This window comes from Trachurus japonicus, chromosome 3 (genome assembly GCF_045865225.1).
Source record: "Trachurus japonicus isolate A0001 chromosome 3, Traja_1.0".
In the NCBI taxonomy this organism is placed as follows: Eukaryota; Metazoa; Chordata; class Actinopteri; order Carangiformes; family Carangidae; genus Trachurus; species Trachurus japonicus.
Window position 1 is genome coordinate 28695865 of NC_140909.1, and position 22830 is coordinate 28718694.

At 46.4% G+C, this 22830-nt stretch overlaps 1 protein-coding gene and 1 long non-coding RNA gene across 2 annotated transcripts; both read right to left on the bottom strand.

The window, feature by feature from the left end:
* Positions 1-2305: 2305 nt before the first annotated feature.
* Positions 2306-19597, bottom strand: LOC146990110 (uncharacterized). Its single transcript, XM_085773032.1, has 10 exons — positions 19454-19597; positions 9815-10142; positions 8681-9482; positions 8336-8542; positions 7805-8190; positions 7210-7715; positions 6808-7123; positions 6295-6334; positions 4396-4567; positions 2306-2438 (listed from the first exon to the last, which is right to left on the bottom strand). Exons 1-10 carry the CDS (start codon positions 19492-19494, stop codon positions 2306-2308), a joined length of 2931 nt encoding a protein of 976 aa, XP_085629158.1. The 5' UTR covers positions 19495-19597.
* Positions 19598-19738: 141 nt separating this feature from the next.
* Positions 19739-21052, bottom strand: LOC146990111 (uncharacterized). The gene is made up of 5 exons (XR_015035641.1): positions 20996-21052; positions 20836-20895; positions 20686-20754; positions 20528-20573; positions 19739-20006 (listed from the first exon to the last, which is right to left on the bottom strand). It is a non-coding gene; the product is annotated as an uncharacterized LOC146990111 (long non-coding RNA).
* Positions 21053-22830: the final 1778 nt, after the last annotated feature.

Here is a 22830-nt window from a genome sequence, read left to right on the forward strand (position 1 = left end):
AAACAGCAGACAGACTTACAGAATTGTCTCTATGAGCCTAATTGTGCAGCTAGACCCGCTCCAGTGGCTCATCCACTTCAATATAAAAGTAGGAGCTGATTTTTTTAGAAAAGCAGAAATGCCCCCCTTTTCTACCTTGCGACCCTGAGAAAAGTTTTTGCCCTACAAACATTTAATGCACATCAATGTGCTCAGGAAGGTCTCCTTGCCCAGATGGTCAGGAGTCCCACATTCTGATAAGAGGTACGGTTCTCTTTTACTGGGCTGTTTTCGGAAGCTGCACAGAGCTCAAATCTCTCTGCTCTGCTCTGCTCTGTGTGCAGTTGGTCCAGCTGTAGTGGCCAGCTCGTTATCAAAGTCTATAAATAGAACAAGTGCAGGTGCAGCCTGGCCGCTCGTTAAGATGTTTTTAAACACAGCCCCACACACACACATGATAAACCAGACTGACAGAGGATGTCCACGCACAAACACAGGCATCACACTCACACACAGACACACACAGACACTCACACACAGTCACACATGCACGCATACACAAACAAACAATTCCATTCCATTCTTCATTCTTCCATTCTTAGATAATAATTTAAAATATTTTTTAAATGCAGCCAGGGAGCTCTCTGCTCTCATTCAGCCCAATGCATTGGGCTGAATGAGCAGCAGGAGAAGGAGCTCAACTTTGTAACTTGCTGTTAAGTGCTTTTTAATTCATTTTAATTCACCAAAAAATAGTCACAGGTCACAAAAAAGTCCTCTTCTTGCTTGGTGTGGCTAATTTCTGCACTTTCCTTACTTTTTTTTTAAGCATCATTGAAAAATCTCACATTCATGAAAGTCTCAACCTCTTTTGCACAACTCCACTGTAGTGTAGGGGGTAGGGTGGCCGCTGCGCAAAGGCAGGGGCCCAATTTTTACGCTCGGAAAAGACACGCGGAAAGCACGGGGGAATTTTTGAAAGGTGAAATATCATAGTCAGTGTGTCCTGTATATCTATATAGATATTTCTGGCGTATTTTAACCGAGTCACCCGCCGTGCACCTCGCCGTGAGCTGGATTCGAACCTACGACCTGCCGGCCAAAGTAAAACCCCCGGTCACACACAACCGGAAACGAGATACACAACCGGAAATTAGATTATTGCCAGAATAATATTAATATTATTGCGCCCGTGGAGCAGCGCATTAACGTTAAAACTACTTTATTTGAGTTGTGTTTATTATTAATCATCGGCAAATAAAACGCCGTGAATCAAAGAGTGCTATTTACAGTGGAGCCGAGTGGTTACAGTAATCTGTAAGTATACGTATATCTATGGTTTACAGTCACGTGATCTCATGAGAAAGCAGTAGCCAGTGTAAATAACAGATATCATTAAATCATGTTCTGAATGACACAGGTATTCGTGTTGTTGCCAAAGACGGTTTGTTGTCCCTCTCAACTGAGATTGTTTGTCCGTTGCCATGAGAACGTCTCCCCCTGGTGGTCTCGCGAAATCACGGCACCAGATGTTTTCCCGATGTATTACTCCCGATTTAAAATCCATAGCAATTTGATGTTATTGTATTCATTAATACTTCTTAATTTGTATTTATTATGAAGACCATTGCCTTGGATATACCCCCCCAATGACTAGTAATGTTTATTTCTGTTTCTATTAATATAATGATAACATTAAAATGTGCTACTATGGGACAATATAGACCGTTTTTTTAATGATGGACACACTGAGTCATAAATGTTGGTACAAAAAGATTTATTGAACACAAGATATAAAATAAATAAATAGCGAAAAGAACACTCCCACACACACACACACACACACACACACAATATATATATATTTATATATAGGGTGCTTCCCTTACATTTTTGAAAAACCTTTATTACATCTTTTCAGGGGACAACACTATAGAAATGACACTGTGATATAACTTAAAGTAGTCAGTGTACAGCTAGTGTAACTGTATAGATTTACTGTCCTTTGAAAATAACTCTAGACACAGCCATTAATGTCTAAACAGTTGGCAACAAAAGTGAGTACACCTCACAGTGAACATGTCTAAATTGTGCCAGTGAACATGTCTAAATTGTGCCCAAAGTGTCAATATTTAGTGTGACCACCATTATTAACTAGCGCTGCTTTTCACCCTCCAGGACATGGACTTCACTGGAGCTGCACAGGTTGCTACTGATGGAGTACCCTCTCTCCTCCACAATGACGTCACAGAGCAGGTGGACGTTGGACGTCTTGCTCTCCTCCTCCTTCTGCTGCAAGATGCCTCACAGGTGCTCCACTCTAGGTCTAGGTCTGGAGAGTCACCGTCACCCTTACCTTCAGCTTCCCCTGCAAGGTAGTTGTCATCTTGGAGGTGTGTTTGGGGTTGTCATCGTGCCCTGCGGCCCGGTTTCCAAAGGTGTGGGGTGGGGGTAATGCTCTGTTTCAGAATGTCACAGTACAGATTCATGTTTCCCTCAGTGAAGTGCAGCTCAGTGCTGCCAGCACTCATGCAGCCCCAGACCATGATGCTACCACCACCATGCTTCACTGTAGGCAAGACACAGTTGTCTTGGTAATCCTCATCAGGCTGTCGCCACACACAATGGATACTATCTGATCTTTTTACTAACCTAAAATCTAACCTAAATCTCTTTACTAACCTAAAAAGAATAATCTGTTGACTAACCTAACAAAAAAATCTATTTACTGACCTGTTTACTAAAAGAATTACTAAAAATAAACTAGCTTGGATCAGATGGTGTCCACTGTATGTGGTGACAGCCCGATGAGGAGTACCAAGACAATTGTGTCTTGGTACTCCTCATCGGGCTGTCACCACACACACTGGACACCATCTGATCTGTTGACTAACCTAACAAAAACCCAAACCCAAACCCTAACCCTTTTTTTTACTAACCTGACAAAAATATTCTGTTTACTAACCTGTTTACTAAAAAATGTACTAAACTAACTAGTTTGGATCAGATTGGATCCATTGTGTGTGGCGACAGCCTGATGAGGATTACCAAGACAACTGTGTCTTGCCTACAGTGAAGCATGGTGGTGGTAGCATCATGGTCTGGGGCTGCATGAGTGCTGGCAGCACTGAGCTGCACTTCACTGAGGGAAACATGAATCTGTACTGTGACATTCTGAAACAGAGCATGTTCCCTCCCGCCCCCACACCTTTGGAAACCGGGCCGCAGGGCACGATGACAACCCCAAACACACCTCCAAGATGACAACTACCTTGCAGGGGAAGCTGAAGGTAAGGGTGACGGTGACTCTCCAGACCTAGACCCAGTGGAGCACCTGTGAGGCATCCTGCAGCAGAAGGTGGAGGAGAGCAAGATGTCCAACGTCCACCTGCTCTGTGACGTCATCGTGGAGGAGAGAGGGAGAGAGAGGACTCCAGCAGCAACCTGTGCAGCTCCAATGAAGTCCATGTCCTGGAGGGTGAAAAGCAGCGCTAGTTAATAATGGTGGTCACACTAAATATTGACACTTTGGGCACAATTTAGACATGTTCACTGGCACTGTGAGGTGTACTCACTTTTGTTGCCAACTGTTTAGACATTAATGGCTGTGTCTAGAGTTATTTTCACTGACTACTTTAAGTTATATCAAAGTGCCATATCAAAGGCTGCGTGTGTGTGTGTGTGTCAGGCCGAATAAAGCCTTCATCAAGCCTTTTAACAGGAAAGATTTTATAAGGATTTACAAGTCAGGATCGATTCCCTGGACTTTGTGAATCTGAACGGGACTGAAAGGGTCTCGGTTCAAAAAGAAAAAGCTACAAATTGTCTCTGTGTCTTGCACATCACCTCGTTGTGTCTCGTCTTTCTGCTGCTTTATTTTCTGTCCTGTTAACACCTGAGCTAAAATCAGTAGCGTGGCACCTGTGTACTCATACTTGAAGGCTGATGATAGTCTCTGTACGTGTGTGTATGTGTGTATTCGAGTGCATGGTCCAAACTGTAGTATGATTAACCCTGTGCCAAAATCCTCCTGAACAGCAAAATAAAGAGTTCAGAAGAAGAAGAAACCAACCATCACATACAGACTTCAACCCCATTATCTGGTTTGTTGGTCAGCAGGATTACAGTAAAAAAAACAAAAAAACAATCGCTCAATTAATTTGAGTGATTGAACCCACTTTTGTTAGCTACTGTACTGGGGAACTGTATTCAAACACACAATACAGTATATACACTATATACACAAGTTTACAATCTTATTTTTGTGCTCTCTGTTCCTTTAGCCACTCCTCCAGAGATTTCCCTTGCGAGGCCTGTGGACAAAAGGTGGCGCTGCCATGACGGCTATGGCCAAAGTCTTTAGTTTTTGGCTGTCCACAGATGCTACACGTATTGTACGCCACCCCTCTGACATACCTCCTTTTCGGCACTTCACCCTCCTCCTCAAGGGCCCGCCGTCGTCTGTTCCTCTCCGTGAAGCGAGAGACAGGAGCAGTGGATGCAGGACCAAGTGGAGCCGGGCCTGCACTGGCACCAGGAGCTGCCAGCACCAGTGACAGCGTGTTGTCGGGGTTACGGATGAGGTTCCCTAAATGGGATCATCCCAATGTTCCCCGGGTCCTATGTTCCCCGGGTCCTATGTTCCCCGCTTTGTATGGAACCGGGGAACATAGGACCCTTCTTTTATAAAAAGGTCCTATGTTCCCCGCTGTTCACCCAAAAGGTCCTATGTTCCCCGCTTTGTATGGAACCGGGGAACATAGGACCCTTTTTTTAAAAAAAGGTCCTATGTTCCCCACTGTTCACCCAAAGACCCGGGATTGCAGGGACTTCTCCTCTCATTATCAGTGAGAGGCATTCTCCGTGCTCCGCATCGGCCCCTCAGTCTGTGGGTAGCTCGTGTGTGCGTAGCCTGTGAATGTGTGTATTAATCCCTCTCTGGTCAGCATCTCTGTTAAAATGAATAAACACAAATCGCCGCAGAGCGCGAGCCTGGCACAGAGGTGCGCGCTCTGGTGCAACTGGCACAATCGGCACAGAAATGAAATTGGCTCCGCTCCGCAGTAGCGTCCCAACCGACGTAACTACAACATAACACAAACTTATCTGACAGCTCTCACTTCTTCTGCTCCTCCCCACTCACACACCTACAGGCACACACAGACAGACAGGACTCTGTCTTCCTCACCCTCAACCCAGCCCATTATAAAATGCGTTATATTATTATTTTATTATTATATTTTTCTACTTGTGGAGAAGACAGTGTTGAGTTCTCTTTCTGCCTTATGGACAGTGCCATGGATGTATTTGCCACAGAGTGAACTACTGATATCTTTTGTCTAGTGCTGAACTGTGACCAAGCGCGCTGTCCGCTGTCTCGGTGCTGAAATGAATGACAGCGCGTCACTGAGAGAGAGAGAGAGAGACGGAGATCGCGGCGGATGCATCTTTATCCACAGGATGCGCTGCGCTCTGACTCTTTCTTTTCTTTCTTCCTACCAGCTCTCCTGTTCGTCTACACATTTGTTTTTCAGTTTATGACTCCTGCCCTCCCTGCAGATTAACAGTTGATTTGAGAACCTAATGCATATGATTTACTATTGCACATTTCCTTTTGCTGCTATAATAAACATTTTCTCAGGATTTATTGTGATACAAATATGATGGAAACTGGTAACAAACGTGCAGTAAAATGACAGAAAGAAGTGGCAGGAAAGAAGTTTTGCTCAAGACAAAGTTTCTTCATCTTAAAGAATGAAAATGTCAATTTGTTAGGCTTTCAAATCACCAAATGATTTGCTTGGAATAATTTCGTTTGTTGTAATGGTTGTGAGCATAGACAACGGACGTCTTGGCTGAGCCAAATGTCATTTTACGTGTAGGTGGAGCTGAACAGGCAGACGCACAGAGGCATGCGTAAAACACACATTTTTCCTTTGGATCTTTGTGCATATTATAAAGCTGTCCTGGTCCCTGTTTGTAAGCCTTTTTTATCCGGAGGAAATTCCCCAAAGTTGCAACAACTTGTAGTGATCCACTGGGTTTTGCCTATAGTCTGTTGGAGCTATGGGCTCGTTGATTTGCAGCTTTGCTCCCCAGGTTTTTTTCATGATCAATTATCCTTGGCGTTTGCGCACGGGGATGTGCGGACCTGTAATGAATGAATGAATGAATGTTTTGTTTGGTTTTTTTGCCGTAAGTTGTGTGCGTAATGCGCACAGGTGCATTAATGGGACCGTGGCAGTCGGCGTTTGGACGGCTGGTGTGGGGGCGATTCCAAAGCATCATAGTGGATTATTTATGGTGTGTTGTTACCCTGTAAAGGCCCGTCTGGACGCAGCACGGCCGGGTCCGTCTGCAGCCAAGCGGGACGAGGGAGAGGATTGGCGTGGTCACCTCGGCGTCTCTCGTGTGGACAGACCAACAAACTCTCCCTCACTCGCCCTCACCACGCGCCAACACACACACACACACACCTGCACACGGGGGGGAGACTTTGTGTTTATTTATTAAGCTTCCACTGACTGTATCACATCTGTACGCATGTCTTAAAACGTGCGTGTGTGTCAACCGGCAACAGCGGGGAACATAGGACCCTTTTTTAAAAAGAAGGTCCTATGTTCCCCGGCAACAGCGGGGAACATAGGACCTTCTTTTTAAATAAAGGGTCCTATGTTCCCCGGCAACAGCGGGGAACATAGGACCTTCTTTTTAAATAAAGGGTCCTATGTTCCCCGGTTCCATACAAACCGGGGAACATAGGAGCTTTTTTGGAAAAAACGGGGAACATAGGACCCGGGGAACATAGAACCCGGGGAACATAGGTACGCTCCCCCCTAAATGAGCTGACACGGGCTGTGCAGTGCCTGGTGCAGTGGGGGTGGGTGCAGTGGGTGTGGGTGCAAGGGGGCGCTCCCTGGCGGCGGCAGCAGCGGGCCGTCTGCCTGGCCGCAGGAGGGGAGCCTGTCCCTCCAGATTCGGAGGAAGGACAAACTGGTGCAGCGGGCCAGATGTTGGAGGAAGGAGCTCCAGCTTCTCCTTCGGGGCCGGAAGCTGGTCAGGCGCCACGGGAATTGGTTGATGAATTGGAGCCATTCCCTGGGAGAGGACACTCATCTCCTGTGTCTTCTGCCTCCGTTGAAACCTGAGAGAAGATCATTTATGTTAGACCAGTATGTGAAGGCTTTCCAGGGGTCACATGAGTGCTGCCAAATAACGTGCCTGACCTACCACTGAATGAGTGTCCTCTGATTTAGCTCAAAGAGCTGGAGCGTGGTCTCTGCCATGAGCCTTGGAGCATTGAGCACCAGTTGCCGGATGTGGTGGTAGCTGCCAAGGATCGTTGACCATCTGGGGGTGGAGACACCAGACTTCTTGGTTGGCGACTTATGCAAACTGCACAGCTTGGTGCATATGGCCTCAACCAAGCGACTGGTGCTGGGCCACTGTGCTGGACCCCCAGGATGTCCAATCAAGCAGCGCTTCACACTCTCCACACCCGGTGTGACTCCAGACCGCTTCGGCGCCTTAAAGCGGCCACTTGTCAGGCGCACCTGATGGCGAGGCTGGTAGTTGACGTGCTGCTTGTCAACGTCGGGGAGAGCTGTCCACAGCCGCACGATCTCGGTCACCTGGAGGTCAGTGTAGTAGGAAGCCTCACGGAGATCCACCAGGTAAACGGCGAGATCCTGGACCTTGTCCCACCCAGCGATCCCATCCGGTCCAATCACTGCTCCCTAATAAATTAATTGATTAATAGTAATATACTGTATGTGAAATAAAATGTAATTGAGATTGGATTGAAATAGTTATTAAAGTGTCTTACCTGAGCCTCGTCTACATCAGCAGGTGATGCAGGGGTCTGAGGAAGAGAGGGCGGAGGTGGAGGAAGAGGGTGTGAAGGAGGCAGAGAAGAAGAAGGCTGAGGTGGAGACGGCGGAGGAGGAGAGGACTGAGGTGGAGATGGCAGAGGAGGTGAGGCCTGAGGACTCGGTAACGATGAGGGCCTGCTTTGCAGAGCACGGGAGGGGTCACTCTCAAACAGCACAGGAACTGTGATGTCCTCGATGTGCTCTTCAACAAAGCCCTCATCTTGGATGTCCTCATCATTCACTTCCTCCACCAGCCTGTCCTCCTCCTCTGGGTTCTGGAGCACTGGAGTCAGCTGCTTGCCGGTCTGGCTGTACAGGTACTCCATCCCCAGCAATTCACCTAGGGAAAAAAAAACAGAAAAAGGAAAGTATTATTAATATAACATCCAATACATTAAAGGTTACATTGATAAATACATAGTGTTATTAAAGAAAAAATTAATTAAGGTGTTTTTTTTCATGTTGAATGGGGGATAATTTCTTACCCGTGTACGCTCCAGGGGTGCGATAGCGCTCATCCCAGCATCTCCCTAGCACCATTTGGCTGAGCTGGTCCACCGCCTCTCTCAGAGCACTGCCGTAGGAGCGGATGGAAGGTGCTCCCTTTACGGCATCCTCCATCCGGTCATCATTCCAGCGCATCAGCCCATCCAGAAGATACGCCTGGAAATGCGCATCACTGGCACTGGTTCCTGAAGGTGAAATACACAAAGAGGCATGTCACATTTGTAAAATATATTTACTACATATGATATGAAGTATGTACTGTATAAAATAAAGCCAGACATAGAGAAGAGGTTTAAAACTAGTAACGCATATGTATGCAATACCTGGAATAAATCTATTTAGGTGGAGGTGAAAGGACTCCAGGGAGGTAGAGCCACGGGCACACCTGTAGCAGCACAGCTCCACGTTGCCTTTCTTCAAGGTGCCCGTTTTAATGTAGAGCTGGAAGTCTTCTGGGTCTTGGATACAGCCAAGGTGTTTCTGCTGCTCCTTCCATATCTGCTGGATCCGTTCGTGGTCCAGCAGAGGAACACCCAGAGTGTCCTTCCCACTCTCGCTGTCAAACAGACTGATCAGTGAGTCGATCAGTCTGTTGGTCTCCGCCACCCCTCTGGTCCTCCTCCTGCAGTGCAGCGCCAACTCCCTCCGGTTGATGCGAGTGGTCACCGCCTCCTCCGAGATGTGGCCAACACTTCTCGCTGCCAGCTCACCTTCCTTGGCACGGCGAAGAGCAGCAACATCTTCCGGGTCCCACTCGAAAATGCACGTGGACAGGCGTGCCATGAAGATGCCATACAGGGGGTGAGCCTCAGTGGTGACGCCTCCAGCAAAACGGCGCATGAAATGCCAGATGTCAAGGCGCACTTGAAGCTCATCCCACCCTGCAAACATGGCCTTCACCCGACAAGGGCCATGCTGACTGCAGCAGTCTCTGTCCACGTACATCACCTTGGGTGGCGCCTCACCCGCCTCACTGTACCGCTTCACCAGGCCAGCTGCCATGGCGTCAAGTGCTTGTCCCTCACCAGCTGTCAGAACCGAGACAAGGACTTGACCGTACTCGTTCCCAACATTGGTGCACCAGGCAGCTGTACCTGCAGCAGCACCAGCGAGTTTCTTCGTGACCTATTCAGAAAAGAAAAGCAGTTAAAAACTGTGTTACTTGTAAAAGTGCAATATTTAAATCTCTGTTTCTCCGATGCTGCTACTATGCTTCCTGGTGATGATGATGATGATGATGATACCTGAGGCTTCAACTTGTTTGATGTTTTAAGTTTTTAGTTTTAGTATGCTGTATGTATTTTGTTTTATTATCATGAGGAAGTGATTGTGTGCTTTGCTTTTGCTTTTAATAGTTGTACAGTAGTTGTACTGTTGGTACAATGACATTAAAGACTATCTCTATCAATCTATTATGTATGCACTCAAAATTCTGTATATGAACAGGGCTGTGATACCTTTTTGGTGGAGTCCATCTTGAGGACAGAGCCAAAGATGGAGGTGATTTTGGCCTTCACCTCATGCAGCCGGCTGAGAACGTCCCTGGCGTAAACCGCTAACAGCCACTTGGGCTTGGGAAGGGCAGGTAAGCAGGGAGGCTCAGCAAAGACGGACGGGCGGACAACAGTGGACCTTGTGAATGGTTCGCAAGCTGTCAGGTACTGCAAGACACGCTCCATCCACGCCTCGCTGTGTTGTTCCTGCAGCTTTTTGTAGAGCTGGGTCACACTGTTGCCCATTGTCCTCTCCCTCATCATCCTCAGCACACGGATGCCACACGAGTATCTAATGAAAGGAAGGAGTGTAATGTCAAAAAAAAAGCACACATATAAAAGCACCTAATAATGGTTGACATTAATTATGAACTAGAAAAAGCATTTCCAAGAATGGAAATGGTGTGACTGCTGATAGCAACTGAACGCTGTTGCAGAATTAGCAAATAGTGCAAGCAGTGATCACCATACAAATGTTTGACCAAGGTCGGAATCGAACCCACAACCTCATGGTCATTAGACTTCCACTCTGCCTCTAGGCCACAGTGCGCACACAGTTGCAGAGACTGTTGTCTGTTAATGATCTGCACACTGTCAACATCAAGAAAGCTTGAGAGTCAAGCTTGAATGACTTAGAATGAAAATTTGAATTTCAGGCTGAGAGCAGCAGTTTCAACATGAAGCAAGTTATCAGAAGTCAACAGAGGACAACTGGGAAAATAATTCACTATAATTGTTGTTGAGGCAAGATTTGAACCAGCAACCTTCAGGTCTCCAGACCAGCAAGCTAACCACTAGGCTACAGACAGAGACAGTATGTGAGGGGTAAAGAAAACCTTTGATAAGAGGATCACTGGCTTCTGCTTAAAAAAAAAAGTAAGGAATCGAACCCATGACCTCATGATCAATAAACCTTTACTCTGCCACTTCGCCACAGAGAGCACAGACATAAGCATGTTGCCATTGTAATGTGATGATGTGCTGCAAACGATGGCAGAAGCAATTAATGCGTTAGAGAGCTCCCTGGCTGCATTTAAAAAATATTTAAAATTATTATCTAAGTCTCTTTGCATTTTTGACCAGAATTTTAGCCAGAAGACAAGTGTGGCTACAAAACTGGAGAAAATAATTTGTCTAGAGTTTAATTTGCAGAAAAAGTTAAAGCAGATAACAGCGGCACGGCCGTTTCGGCTAATGCTGTGTTCAAGGCAGGCTTTTGAAACCGTAAGTTACAGCTTCAAGTCACAACTACGACTTGGTAGCGTTCCAGGTAACCCGTAGCTCGTGTTTTTACCGTCCTGTTGTCTGTGAAAGTTCCCTATAACGGCCACTCGTAACTTCCGACCCGTGAACTCGTACCAGATCGAACTGGCATAGATTCATGACATCATCCTGGGATACCACAAAAAAGTGTGACCTTTGACCTTGGGGGGCGCTGTGTTTAAACTGCTTTCTCTTCACATGTGTGGATTTTAAACGTATTTACTTTTTATACTTATTATACTTTAAATGTCTGCTTATACTGTCAGACCTCCACATACAGTTTCTAAACGAAAACAGCAGAATTTTGCTGCCATTTTGAAAGTTGTTAAAATCACATTATCCATTTTCACATGTGAAACTTGTTTAAAGTTCTGACGTAGTTCTTGTTGCCATGGCTACTCTGGCCTATTGTTGCTTGACCCCTTAATTGCTGCTTGCAGCTATATTACTATTATTGTCATAATAATGTAAAATTTCACTTGAGTGGATTGAAAATGTAATGAAACCTGATAATATAATAACTTCCCAACACTGTAATAAAGTGCATTTCCCAATAATGTATGCATGTCCAACTTTGACCTGTTGGTGGCGCTCTGGAGCTTGTGTAGCTTACACAGAAATATAACCTTGAACACACCACTTGAAACCAAGTAATGGGTGATCTCCTGTTAAATTATTACATTATTGGAGTATTATTACATTATCAGGTCCCTTGAAATGGAAGGCTAACCTGATAATGTAATAACCTCCTGTTAATGTAATACTTTATTACATTATTGGTTAAGAGTGTATTACATTATTGGGAAATGCACTTTATTACATTATTGGGAAGTTATTACATTATCAGGTTTTATTACATTTTCAATCCACTCAAGTGAAATTTTTTATTACATTATTGGGGTTATTACATTATCGGGGATTTATTACATTATCGGGTTCTACAGGCCTACTGTGCGTCACGTTATCACCCCCCCTTCTGTACTGAGCTGGCGCCGGGACTATCTATATTTTACAGGTGCTATGCTTAAGTTTCACATTTAGTTTGATTTGATTTATTCTGAATTTATATTTAGTTAGACTAACAGGTGGCGACAGTGCAATATGTTTAAAGGGGGGATGAGTGGAATTCCGGTGTCACCTGTGTCAGGTGCGACTGTTGAACATTTTTGGAGTCTAGTTAGGAGGGTCCCTTAGCAGAATTTTGCCTAAGGCCCCATGAAGGTCTGAACCGGCTCTGACATGCACAGCTTAATCGATATGTTCAAAATTAGATTTTGGCGTCTAATTGTCCTTGTCCCAGTTTACATGCAACAGAGAAAATCGAATAACTGACGGAGGTCTGGGCCGGGTTTGGGCTGAGAATAGGAAACAAATGATGGTCCACAGGCTTCCTTTCTCTCTCTCTCTCTCTCTCTCTCTCTTTTTTTTAAATAAAACACAACCTCTCACTGGTCACACTGTGTGAAATGCACTGAATCTGCCATGATGCCATTTTTTTTTTTTTTTTTTTACTTGGCTGGGTTCGGGCGGCTTCTCTGCTCAACTTTGTACCATCTCTACTGTTGTGGAGCATGCGCACATGCATTGTCCAGTTTTAGTCGGATTAAGGCATATACATGCTGAAGAAAAGCGATTTCCAATCGCATTATCTGGGTGTCTTAAAGGATCATAGGGAGGGATTTATGAGAAAATACACATGCATTTTATGTTTTTTAAATAATAATGGGTGAGGAAGCGTTCAAAACCAAAAAGAACGAGCCCGCCCACCCACGTATCTCTCCATTGGCTTGAACGGGGTCTGTGCTGCATAATGCGCTGCAATTCAGGGGGTGAATCTCACGCGCTGGCCGGCGGACCTGACGTCAGCGCATCCCCGACTGCCTTCGAATGGATCAATGGAATGGATACATGAAGAGGGCAACCACGGCAGAGCGATTGATATAGTAACAGAGTGGCGACACTCCCTGTTATATCAATCGCTCTGAACCACGGTGGATCCAAATTACTGTTTGGGAAGCAATGGCCTCTTCGCCCGCCAGCAAACGATCCAGCACAACTGAAAGCCCTGTTAAACCATACTAAAAATCATCTATCACTTATCTATTTATCTATCTCCTGGCCGGGGCGTCCACGATGCGTCCGTTTTTTTTTTTTTAATGAAATCAAGAATATGTCCGGTGTTTATTGGTTTTCATGGGATAGCGGACCCTGACAGATGTGGTCCGACACCCGGACCCGGCGCGTTAATTCTCGGTACCGACATGTAGGAGCCCATACAGATCCATGCATAGGAGCTCAGAGGAACAGACAAGCAGCCCCCTGCTTCAGCACAGTAAAGAGGCAGGTGTGTGTGTGTGTGTGAGTGAGAGAGAGAGAGAGAGAGAGAGAGAGAGAGAGAGAGAGAGAGAGAGAGAGAGAGAGAGAGAGAGAGAGAGAGAGAGTGAGAACCTACAGTAACCCAGCCCAGATAGTAAAGACCGTAAAGAGTAAAGTAAACAGTGAAGAGTCTGTGTGCGCTCCTGTGCCGGTGGCTTCGCTGGTTGCTGTAGTTACCCGCAGCGGCCGTCACGCCACTAGCCGTTCAGCCGTTCTCATTAATCCTGCCCTATGATCCTTTAATCGGAGTTGGAGAACTCTGATATTAGTCGGACTAACGCGTTAACATGCACTTTAGTTGTCTAGTTATATTCGGATTAAGGCAGTAATTTGGTTTTTTCAAGTGACATGTAAATTTACTGAGTGATACAGGGTCTGTATCTGGATTTGTTGAACTTCATCGCACACACAGGCAGCAGCGCACACTGATCTGCAGCTACTGAGACTGTTATTATTCTGTCACCTGAGTTAACGAGGTGCACGTGTGTTTGGAGCTGACGAGAGAATAAAGAGTGAGACAACGCGGCCCTGAGGAGGAACTGTGAAGGACTCAGCTGTAATGGAAAATGACCTAAACCGAGTCCAGTAGAGCTGTAACTGTGTAGTGGAAAGGCGTTCAAAGTAATGGTCACTATCCTGCTGCTTTACATTGTTTTAACATAGGTAAAAGAAAAGAAAATTTTCTGGGATAAAGGCGCAGATTACATAAGATTATTCTTCTTTCTGCTCCCTTTTGTTGAGATTTGGGAGGTTTTTGTTTTTATTGTAGCTTATTAAAATGCAAAATCATTTTTCTGACTGATTTATTGCCCGATGCTGTGTATCTCGCTTTCTTTCCCCCGCCCTCTGCCCGTGGTCTTCGTTGTCACTTTGTTGTCGCTCCACAGAGCGCACATGGCTAATTAATATGCACGTGCTGACCATATGTGGTTGTGTCTAGGCATTCCGGGGGCAGAGGTGTGTTCACGTGCGCAACTGCCACCATTCTTGGATCCAGTTATCAAAGAGAAATTGCGGAGAGTTGTGCACGCACAGTTTGATAGATCTGAAAAAGGTGTAAATATTTTGGGTGTCTTTTCGCCGGGGACAGCTCTCCATTCCGACACCCCTCCACTTCGACACCCCGCTGTTCCGAAATAGCCCCACTTCGAAACACCGCTACTCCGACACCCCCTCCTCCCCCCCGCAGCTGTCCAAGGTGCTGAACCGCGTGACGTTGTTTACATTCTGCTTTGTGGCTTGTCTGTGAAACGTGCTGCTCAGAGACTGGGCAGATCTGTCCCACTTGCTTTCTCCCCGACTCCGTTGTTGGAGATCTCCCACACAGTAATAGAAATACACTTTTTTTCTTTTTCTCCCCCCCTGCTCCGCTCGAGCGCGGCTGAAGCCGGCTTGAGCTCACACGGGCGCGAGGCTGCAGCAGCCACCGCTCGTGCTGACAGCTGACTGAGGGAGATGCTTTGGTTGGGTTTAGGCAATGAAGGAAGGAGTTGGTTAAGTTTAGTAAAAAAGACCAGGTAGAGGCTTGACAGGCTAGAAGCATAATGAACGTTATATGTCATTAATATGAAGTATTTGCTTGTTTTGCAATTAATTATGCACATGATCCGTTTGACCCCAAAAAGGAAAAAAGGATCAATGCGCACTGCGCGCTGGGGGTTTCCCCCAATAGCCTTTTCGGAGTAGCGGGGTCTTTAGAAAAAATAGAAAACCCCGCTATTACGATGAATGGAAGTCTATTGTCGGAAAGGCGGGGCTTCGGAAAGGCGGGGTGTAACCCTTTTCGCCGGGGGAGCAAACATCAGTCCGACTGCCCAAAAGTCCGACGGCTCATTTCTCCGACTACTCATTCTACAGTGTTAAGGTTAGGTTTAGGGTAAGGTTAAGAGTTAGGGCTACTTAAGTCGGAGAAGTGGGAGGTCGGACTAATGGACGCAAAAATAAAGAAATGTACGGTCGGAGAAATGGGTAGTCGGACAGACGCCATGCGCCCTTTTCGCCGTAGGCCTAAGCAAAACATTTTGTAGCAGTAGTTTTACACTGCTTACTTACAGTTTTGATAAATGAGGCCCCAGGCCCTAAGGCGAGAGCCCAGACGCTCACAGCTTCTCCGCGGCTCATCCGCCGTGCTGTCCGTGGTGCTGAAGGTGACAGGTTAACTTGACAAACAAACTGCAGCATAGTTCAGTTTGTTTATCATGTGTGTCAGTTTTGTTTGTTACTTGATAGTTCAGTTGTTGAGATTAAGAACATCACTCCCTCATCAAACCAGTGATAGGCATGCTGAAAAGAAAAGGGAGAGAGAGAGTAAAAAAAAAAAAAAAAAGACGACGTGTCGGAATGGCGGTATCAAAAAGTGTCGGACTACCGGCATGTCTAGATAGAGGGATGTCATAATAGCGGGATGTCTAAATAGTGACATGTCGGAATAGCGGGATGTCTGAATAGCGGGCGGACCCCGGGGTTAACACAGGTCCCGGTGTGCGTGGGCCTGATTAGAAACTTCTCCACTGTTGTTGCGGCGTTGGTCACGGGCAGTGACGGACTGGCTGTAGATGACATGGCACAGCCGCATTATGATGCGGCCGAGACGGCTGCGTGACCATGTGATTGATGTGTGTGAAAATAAAAAATTAAAACATGCGCAGGGGCTGGCTGGTTTACAGATAACTTCACAGGAAGGAAAAACACAAAGTACGAGTTTCCTTGAACGCACCATGAGTTAGCAGCCCCCGCCCTTGTCAGGCATCAATTGGTCCTCGTGCTACGTCACCACATTCACGCGCATCCCTTGGCTGCACACACAGCCCTTCATGCCGTTCTCTCCCCTCATTGGATAACACTTGTATCCCACAAGGAAAATTTTCTCCTCGGGTTACAGCAGAGCAGAGTGACGGAGAGACTCGTGTTTAGGCTGAAATACTTCATGTAAGTGATTGCTGACGGAAAATAGGACTATTTAGGACTTATATTAACAAAAACATTCCACTGATATCTGCTTTAAATATTTGAAAAAGTATAAATAGTTAAAAAGAGAAAAGTAATGCCGATAAAGTTCAAAAAAAGCTGCACGTTTTGATATATGAATTGTTGAAATAGCACAACACCTAACACACTAACCATATGGCCACAGAGAACCTGAGTTACAATGAGCTTTATACTATGAGGAATCAAAGACTGTCCAATGACAGCTGAATAATTGGAATCAAAAGTCAAGCAATGATGTGAAATGACTGAGGCAGGAATCGAACCCATGACCATATGATCACTAAACCTTTACTCTGCCACTCGGCTACAGAGAGCACACTGCTTTCAAGACTGTTGTCATTCATTGTAATGTGATGATGTGCTGCAAACTGGTATGAGTAATCAAGGAGATAACAAACACCTGTAACCAATTGAAGGCGGGGGAGGAGAGCAGAATTCAACATAACATAACAAGAGTTCTTCCCTTGGATTCGAACCAGTGACCTTAGGGTTGGCAAGCAGCCACCCTAACCCCTACACTACAGTGGAGTTGTGAAGAAGAGAGGTTGAGACTTCGATGAATGTGAGATTTTTCAATGATGCTTAAAATAAAAAGAAATGAGTATAGATTAGACAGAGACAGTATGTGAGGGGCAAAGAAAACCTTTAATAAGAGGATCACTGGCTTCTGCTTTAAAAAAAAAAGTAAGGAAAGTTACTACAGAGAGCACACACATAAGCATGTTGTCATTGATTGTAATGTGATGATGTGCTGCAAACTGTGGCACTAGCAATTAATGCGTCTCTTAACTCTTTCACTGCCAAAGACGAGTTATCTCGTCTTAGCGAATCCAAGCGTAGTCTGCCAAAGACGAGATAACTCGTCTTAGCGTTTTTTTAATGGCAACGCCATGTTGAATGTCTTGCCCTACTCCTCTGTGAAGATCAGACTTGTATCATCAAAATAAAGTGCAGAAAAACACATTTGGATTGAGAGATGTAAAAAATATAGCGTATCCCCCCCCCCCTCACGGAGCGGTGCGGGTGTCTGACTGCAGCGCCGCCGCTCCGTGACACTCTGGCCGCCGGTGAGAGCTTAGGGGGCGGCGGCGGGGCTCATGGCGGCTCGGCAGCTCGTTGAAGCTCCGTGCAACTCCGTGATACAAAGCACAAACGTTAGTAACAACAACCCCGTCGATCGCTCGTCGTTAGTCGTCAAGAGCGTTTGGAAAGTCGCCAGATTTTGCGAGAAATCACTCAGATAGCAGCTTGAAAACCCCGCGATCTACAGTAGTGTGGATGAGGAACGGACGGCGCCGGCGAACGTGACGAGAGGTAAACGTGGTGGGAGTGTCTGTACTCTGTTGTGAGCGTACATGGACTGTCTGTGGCTGTGAGTTCAGGGGGCGTCAGCCAGAGCTGTCGGCTGTGTGTGTGTAGATGTGTGTGAGACAGAGAGAGTGAGTGAGACCGCTGCCTGCTGACCAGAGGAAGCTGGATCTGATCTAAAGCGCCGTGTTTCGGCTACAAAAACCTGTCGAACTGATCCGCGCGCGCACACACACACACACACACACAGACACACACGCACGCACACACACACACACACACACACACGTATGCACACGCGTATGCACACGCACACGTCACGTACGCACACACACTAAAAAAAAGGAAAGAAAAAGTTGTAACTCAAAGAAAAGAAAGAAAAAAGGCTGCAGAAGTGTGTGTCAGTAGCTAAATATTTTGTCTTTTGTCATCAAAAGTCATTTGTCAGTGTTGATTTAGTTGTTGTTTACAAGAGAACAACTGTACAGATGTTGAGGCGTCACTAAAGCAAAATATAAAGGAGCCAATTGTACTGGTTCACCTGAAAATGACAGCCGACACAAAAACCTCTTTTTCTCAAGATTTTGGTGCCAAAATGGCATTTTGGGCTAAACTAACCTATATTCAACCGTCAATTTCACAAGACTGGAACAAGATAGAAACAAACAGGTTTTTTTGCTGGAAACTAGAGACCCTCTTCTTTCCTTTGATGGGTTGAATGTGTATGTAGTAACAGTACATAATATTATGGTGGGTCTACGGAAATCAGTCAAAAAGCTGGAAAATGCCTGGCAAGCTGGAGGAAGCTGCTGTGAGAATGGCTGGCAGTCAAAGAGTTAACGACCACCTGTAACCAATTGAGGGTGATGGAGGGGAGCAGAATTCAACATCACATAACAAGAGTGCTCAACCTGGATTTGAACCAGTGACCTTGGGGTTGGCAAGCAGGCACCTTAACCTCCACACTAGAGTAGAGTTGTGGAGAAAAGAGGTTGAGACTTTCATGAATGTGAGATTTTTCAATGATGCTTAAAATAAAAAGAAATTAGTATAAATTAGCCACACCAAGTAAGAAGAGGACTTTTTTGTGACCTGTGACTATTTTTTGGTGAATTAAAATGAATTAAAAAGCACTTAACAGCAAGTTACAAAGTTGAGCTCCTTCTCCTGCTGCTCCAAAAAAAATGCATTGGGCTGAATGAGAGCAGAGAGCTCCCTGGCTGCATTTAAAAAATATTTTAAATTATTAGTCTCTTTGCATTTTTGACCAGAATTTTAGCCAGAAGACAAGTGTGGCTACAAAACTGGAGAAAATAATTTGTCTAGAGTTTAATTTGTGGCCGTGCTGACAGTTTAGCCAGAAAAACTCTAGAATGTTTTTTTGCCTCTCCCCACTCTGGCACCACTCTGGCTCTGCTCGTTAGACGCAATACACACACATTATAAAGCTGAAAAAAATCAGAAAAGGTTAAATATTTGAAAAAGTATAAATAGTTAAAAAGAGAAAAGTAATGCCGATAAAGTTCAAAAGAAGCTGCACGTTTTGATATATGAATTGTTGAAATAGCACAAAGTATGAAGGACTAGAAGAAGACCGTAAAAAGGCGGAAGAAATTGGCCGAACAGAAGAACAATAGTGCGACTGCTTCCAGCAGTCACACTAATTACCTGTAAGTGAGCAAAGCTGGAAACTTGCTGCGGTGGCCCATATCCAGCTGGCCTAAGATGTCTTCAGACCAAGCAGGATACTTTTTGGAGCAGCGTTTGCACTCCAGGTACTCAGTGGCAAGGTCAAACCACCCGTCGATGTCCAGCACCGTAAGCACTGTTCTGTACATCCCTGCAGCTGTTAGTCTGTGCTTGCCGCAGGCTGGACGAACACAGACCAGAGGAAACAGCCACATCTTCTGGGGCATCCACAAAAACAACGGCCGGCAGAAGAAGTGGTCAGGCGAGGCGGGAGGCTGGGTGTGAATGAGGGCGGGCTGAGGAGGATACCACCAAAGCTTCAGCTGTGGCACTAGCTCTGGCTTGCCGGTACGTGGGTTGGCCTTGAACAGAGTGTGCCGTATCCACTCCTGCTGGTAAGGTGGAAGCTGATCCTTCCAGTGACTGGGAAGCTCAGCTGGCGGTTGATGAAGGAGAGGTGCTGGTTGATGAAGGAGAGCTGCTGGTGGAGGAGGATCAGCACAGGCCTCGCGAGGGACCGTGGCTGCAAGAGCTAATGAAGGAGAAATTAATTAGGCTGAATGTTGGTTTTGATAGTAATATGCCATAAATGCAACTCACAAAGTGCCACAGCGCAGAAAAACTACAGAAAGAAACTGAATAAATAGTACAATCTTAATAATACTAGTGTTAAAATACAATGTCAATAATACTAATGATGAAATACTACAATGTTAAGATTAGTAGTAGATAGTGTAGTACATTAAGTAATATTAAGAAGCAAAGAACCCAGTGTAAGCACATGGAAAATTATGCAAAATGAATTCATAAGTATTAAGGATGCCCACAGATATGAAACATGCACACAGACACAGTAACAACTACTATTGTAATAATTAGAACAACGACTGTCCACCATCCCAGCGGTTCAGAGGGAGCTAAAGTGTGAATGAGCGGAGCATGCAGTGTAATTGTGAAAAAGGGTGTGGAAAAAAAGGCGTTAAAATTCAGGTTATGGATTTAGAGCACATGGGTGAGTGGAGTTAAGCAAATAACACAAAAAAACAGCGACACCTTTGTACATCTTTAAGGTTTGCATCCTGGTTGATGTGGTTTTATGCTGTATTGGGAATAAAAATATATTTAAAACGTAGAAATGTTCCACAAAATAATATTCTTAGTGTTGTCGCTAAACATTCACATCATATTTGCATTTGTGTCATATGCCACACCTGTATTAAGCTGTGCCTCACATTGCGCTGCAGCAGATACCATTTCCTCATCATCAATCTCGGCAGGGTCTGGAGAGGAAATGTTGAAAGTATTAGGCCTACTGTTAACAATACACAGAGACAAATGTCTGTAAGATGGTGCATACTTACCAGAAGGGAAAAGCTGCCGGGGTTTTGAAGGTGGAGGTGAGGTGAGGTGCGGTGCTGGAGCTGGAAAAAAGTGGACAAGTTTGTATAATCTGTTCAAACGCTACAAGCTATACATGTAGGACTGCTGTAGGGGAAATTCAAAATTAACACTCCTACTCACAGAGTTTAACTGGTGACAGTAACTTTTTCACCAGCTGTGAAGGGGACAGATTTTTCCCACGTGCCAGCAGAGATTTCACAGTGGCGGGCTTCCATGCGCCACTTTGGAATCCTGCTGGAGGTGCAGAGGAAGTGGAGGCTGAAGACGGGAAGGCGGAGGCTGCAGGTGGAGGTGCAGCGGAGGCCGAAGAGGAGAAGGCGGAGGCTGCAGGTGGACGTGCAGCGGAGGCCGAACACGGGAAGGCGGAGGCTGCAGGTGGACGTGCAGCGGAGGCCGAAGAGGAGAAGGCGGAGGCTGCAGGTGGAGGTGCAGCGGAGGCCGAAGAGGAGAAGGCGGAGGCTGCAGGTGGACGTGCAGCGGAGGCCGAAGAGGAGAAGGCGGAGGCTGCAGGTGGACGTGCAGCGGAGGCCGAAGAGGAGAAGGCGGAGGCTGCAGGTGGACGTGCAGCAGAGGCCGAAGAGGAGAAGGCGGAGGCTGCAGGTGGACGTGCAGCGGAGGCCGAACACGGGAAGGCGGAGGCTGCAGGTGGACGTGCAGCGGAGGCCGAACACGGGAAGGCGGAGGCTGCAGGTGGAGGTGCAGCGGAGGCCGAAGAGGAGAAGGCGGAGGCTGCAGGTGGACGTGCAGCGGAGGCCGAACACGGGAAGGCGGAGGCTGCAGGTGGACGTGCAGCGGAGGCTGAAGATGGGAAGGCGGAGGCTGCAGGTGGACGTGCAGCGGAGGCCGAACACGGGAAGGCGGAGGCTGCAGGTGGACGTGCAGCGGAGGCCGAAGACGGGAAGGCGGAGGCTGCAGGTGGACGTGCAGCGGAGGCCGAAGACGGGAAGGCGGAGGCTGCAGGTGGACGTGCAGCGGAAGTGGAGGTGGAAGAGGAGAGGGTGGAAGCTGCAGTGCGTCTCTTCAAGACATACGTCTTGAAAAGGGCCATGTTGGTGTTGGGCCGGGCATCAGCAGTCTTCAGGTAAGTGATGAGGGCCTGGGCCTTCTGGCTCTGGTCCTCATAAACTTCCTTCATTGAGTGACCCTTAAAATCTCCGAACTCCACCATCAAGCAGCCCTGGTCTCCAGTGTCCTTGGCTTTCCTCTGCATCTCCTGCTTACGGCCTAACTTCTCCAGTTCCTCCGTCATCTCTCTGATCTGAGAGGCATATTCCTGGAACAGCTGCTTGTTCTCAGACAGAGGGTTGGCCTGCATGGTTTCCTTGGACATGCTGTGCAATAAATACAGAGCATATCCAAGGCTGTTCTCCAGGAGCCATCTAAACCTCTGGCCCTGGAACATGCCAAACTGCAGCTGGCAGTGAGCCAGTACCAGGAGCCTGTCAGCTGGGTCTCCACCATGACCAGTGACAAAGGTAGTGGCCTCTGCCAGCACCTCCTGCTTGGGTTTGGCCCTTCCAGACCCGGTGTTGGTGAGGGTCTTTGCCTCCTCCGAGGGCGCCATCAGCAGCCTGGTTGAGGTGGCCGACTGGCGACGAAAAACTGGGTAAGCATACATTATCTGAATGAAAAAAGAAAAGACTGTTAGCTCTAGTTATCTGAAAGATACCTGTATATGGGTCAAAGATGAGGCACAACATTTTAGTGTCCCCACTTGATAAATCACATAAAATTATAATATGTGAATACTGTATATCATTTGGTACAACACTGAAAATGTGACATTGCAGTTATTTTTGCAAACAAACAAGATTAGCAATTAATTCTGATTTAGTGTACATATTTTCTTAATCTGAGTTTATTCACGCGCCGAACAACGCCCCTTAGCCGTGGTATAATGAGCATATACCACGGCCTGTCGTGATATATTGCTTAAACATCACATAAATTATGGT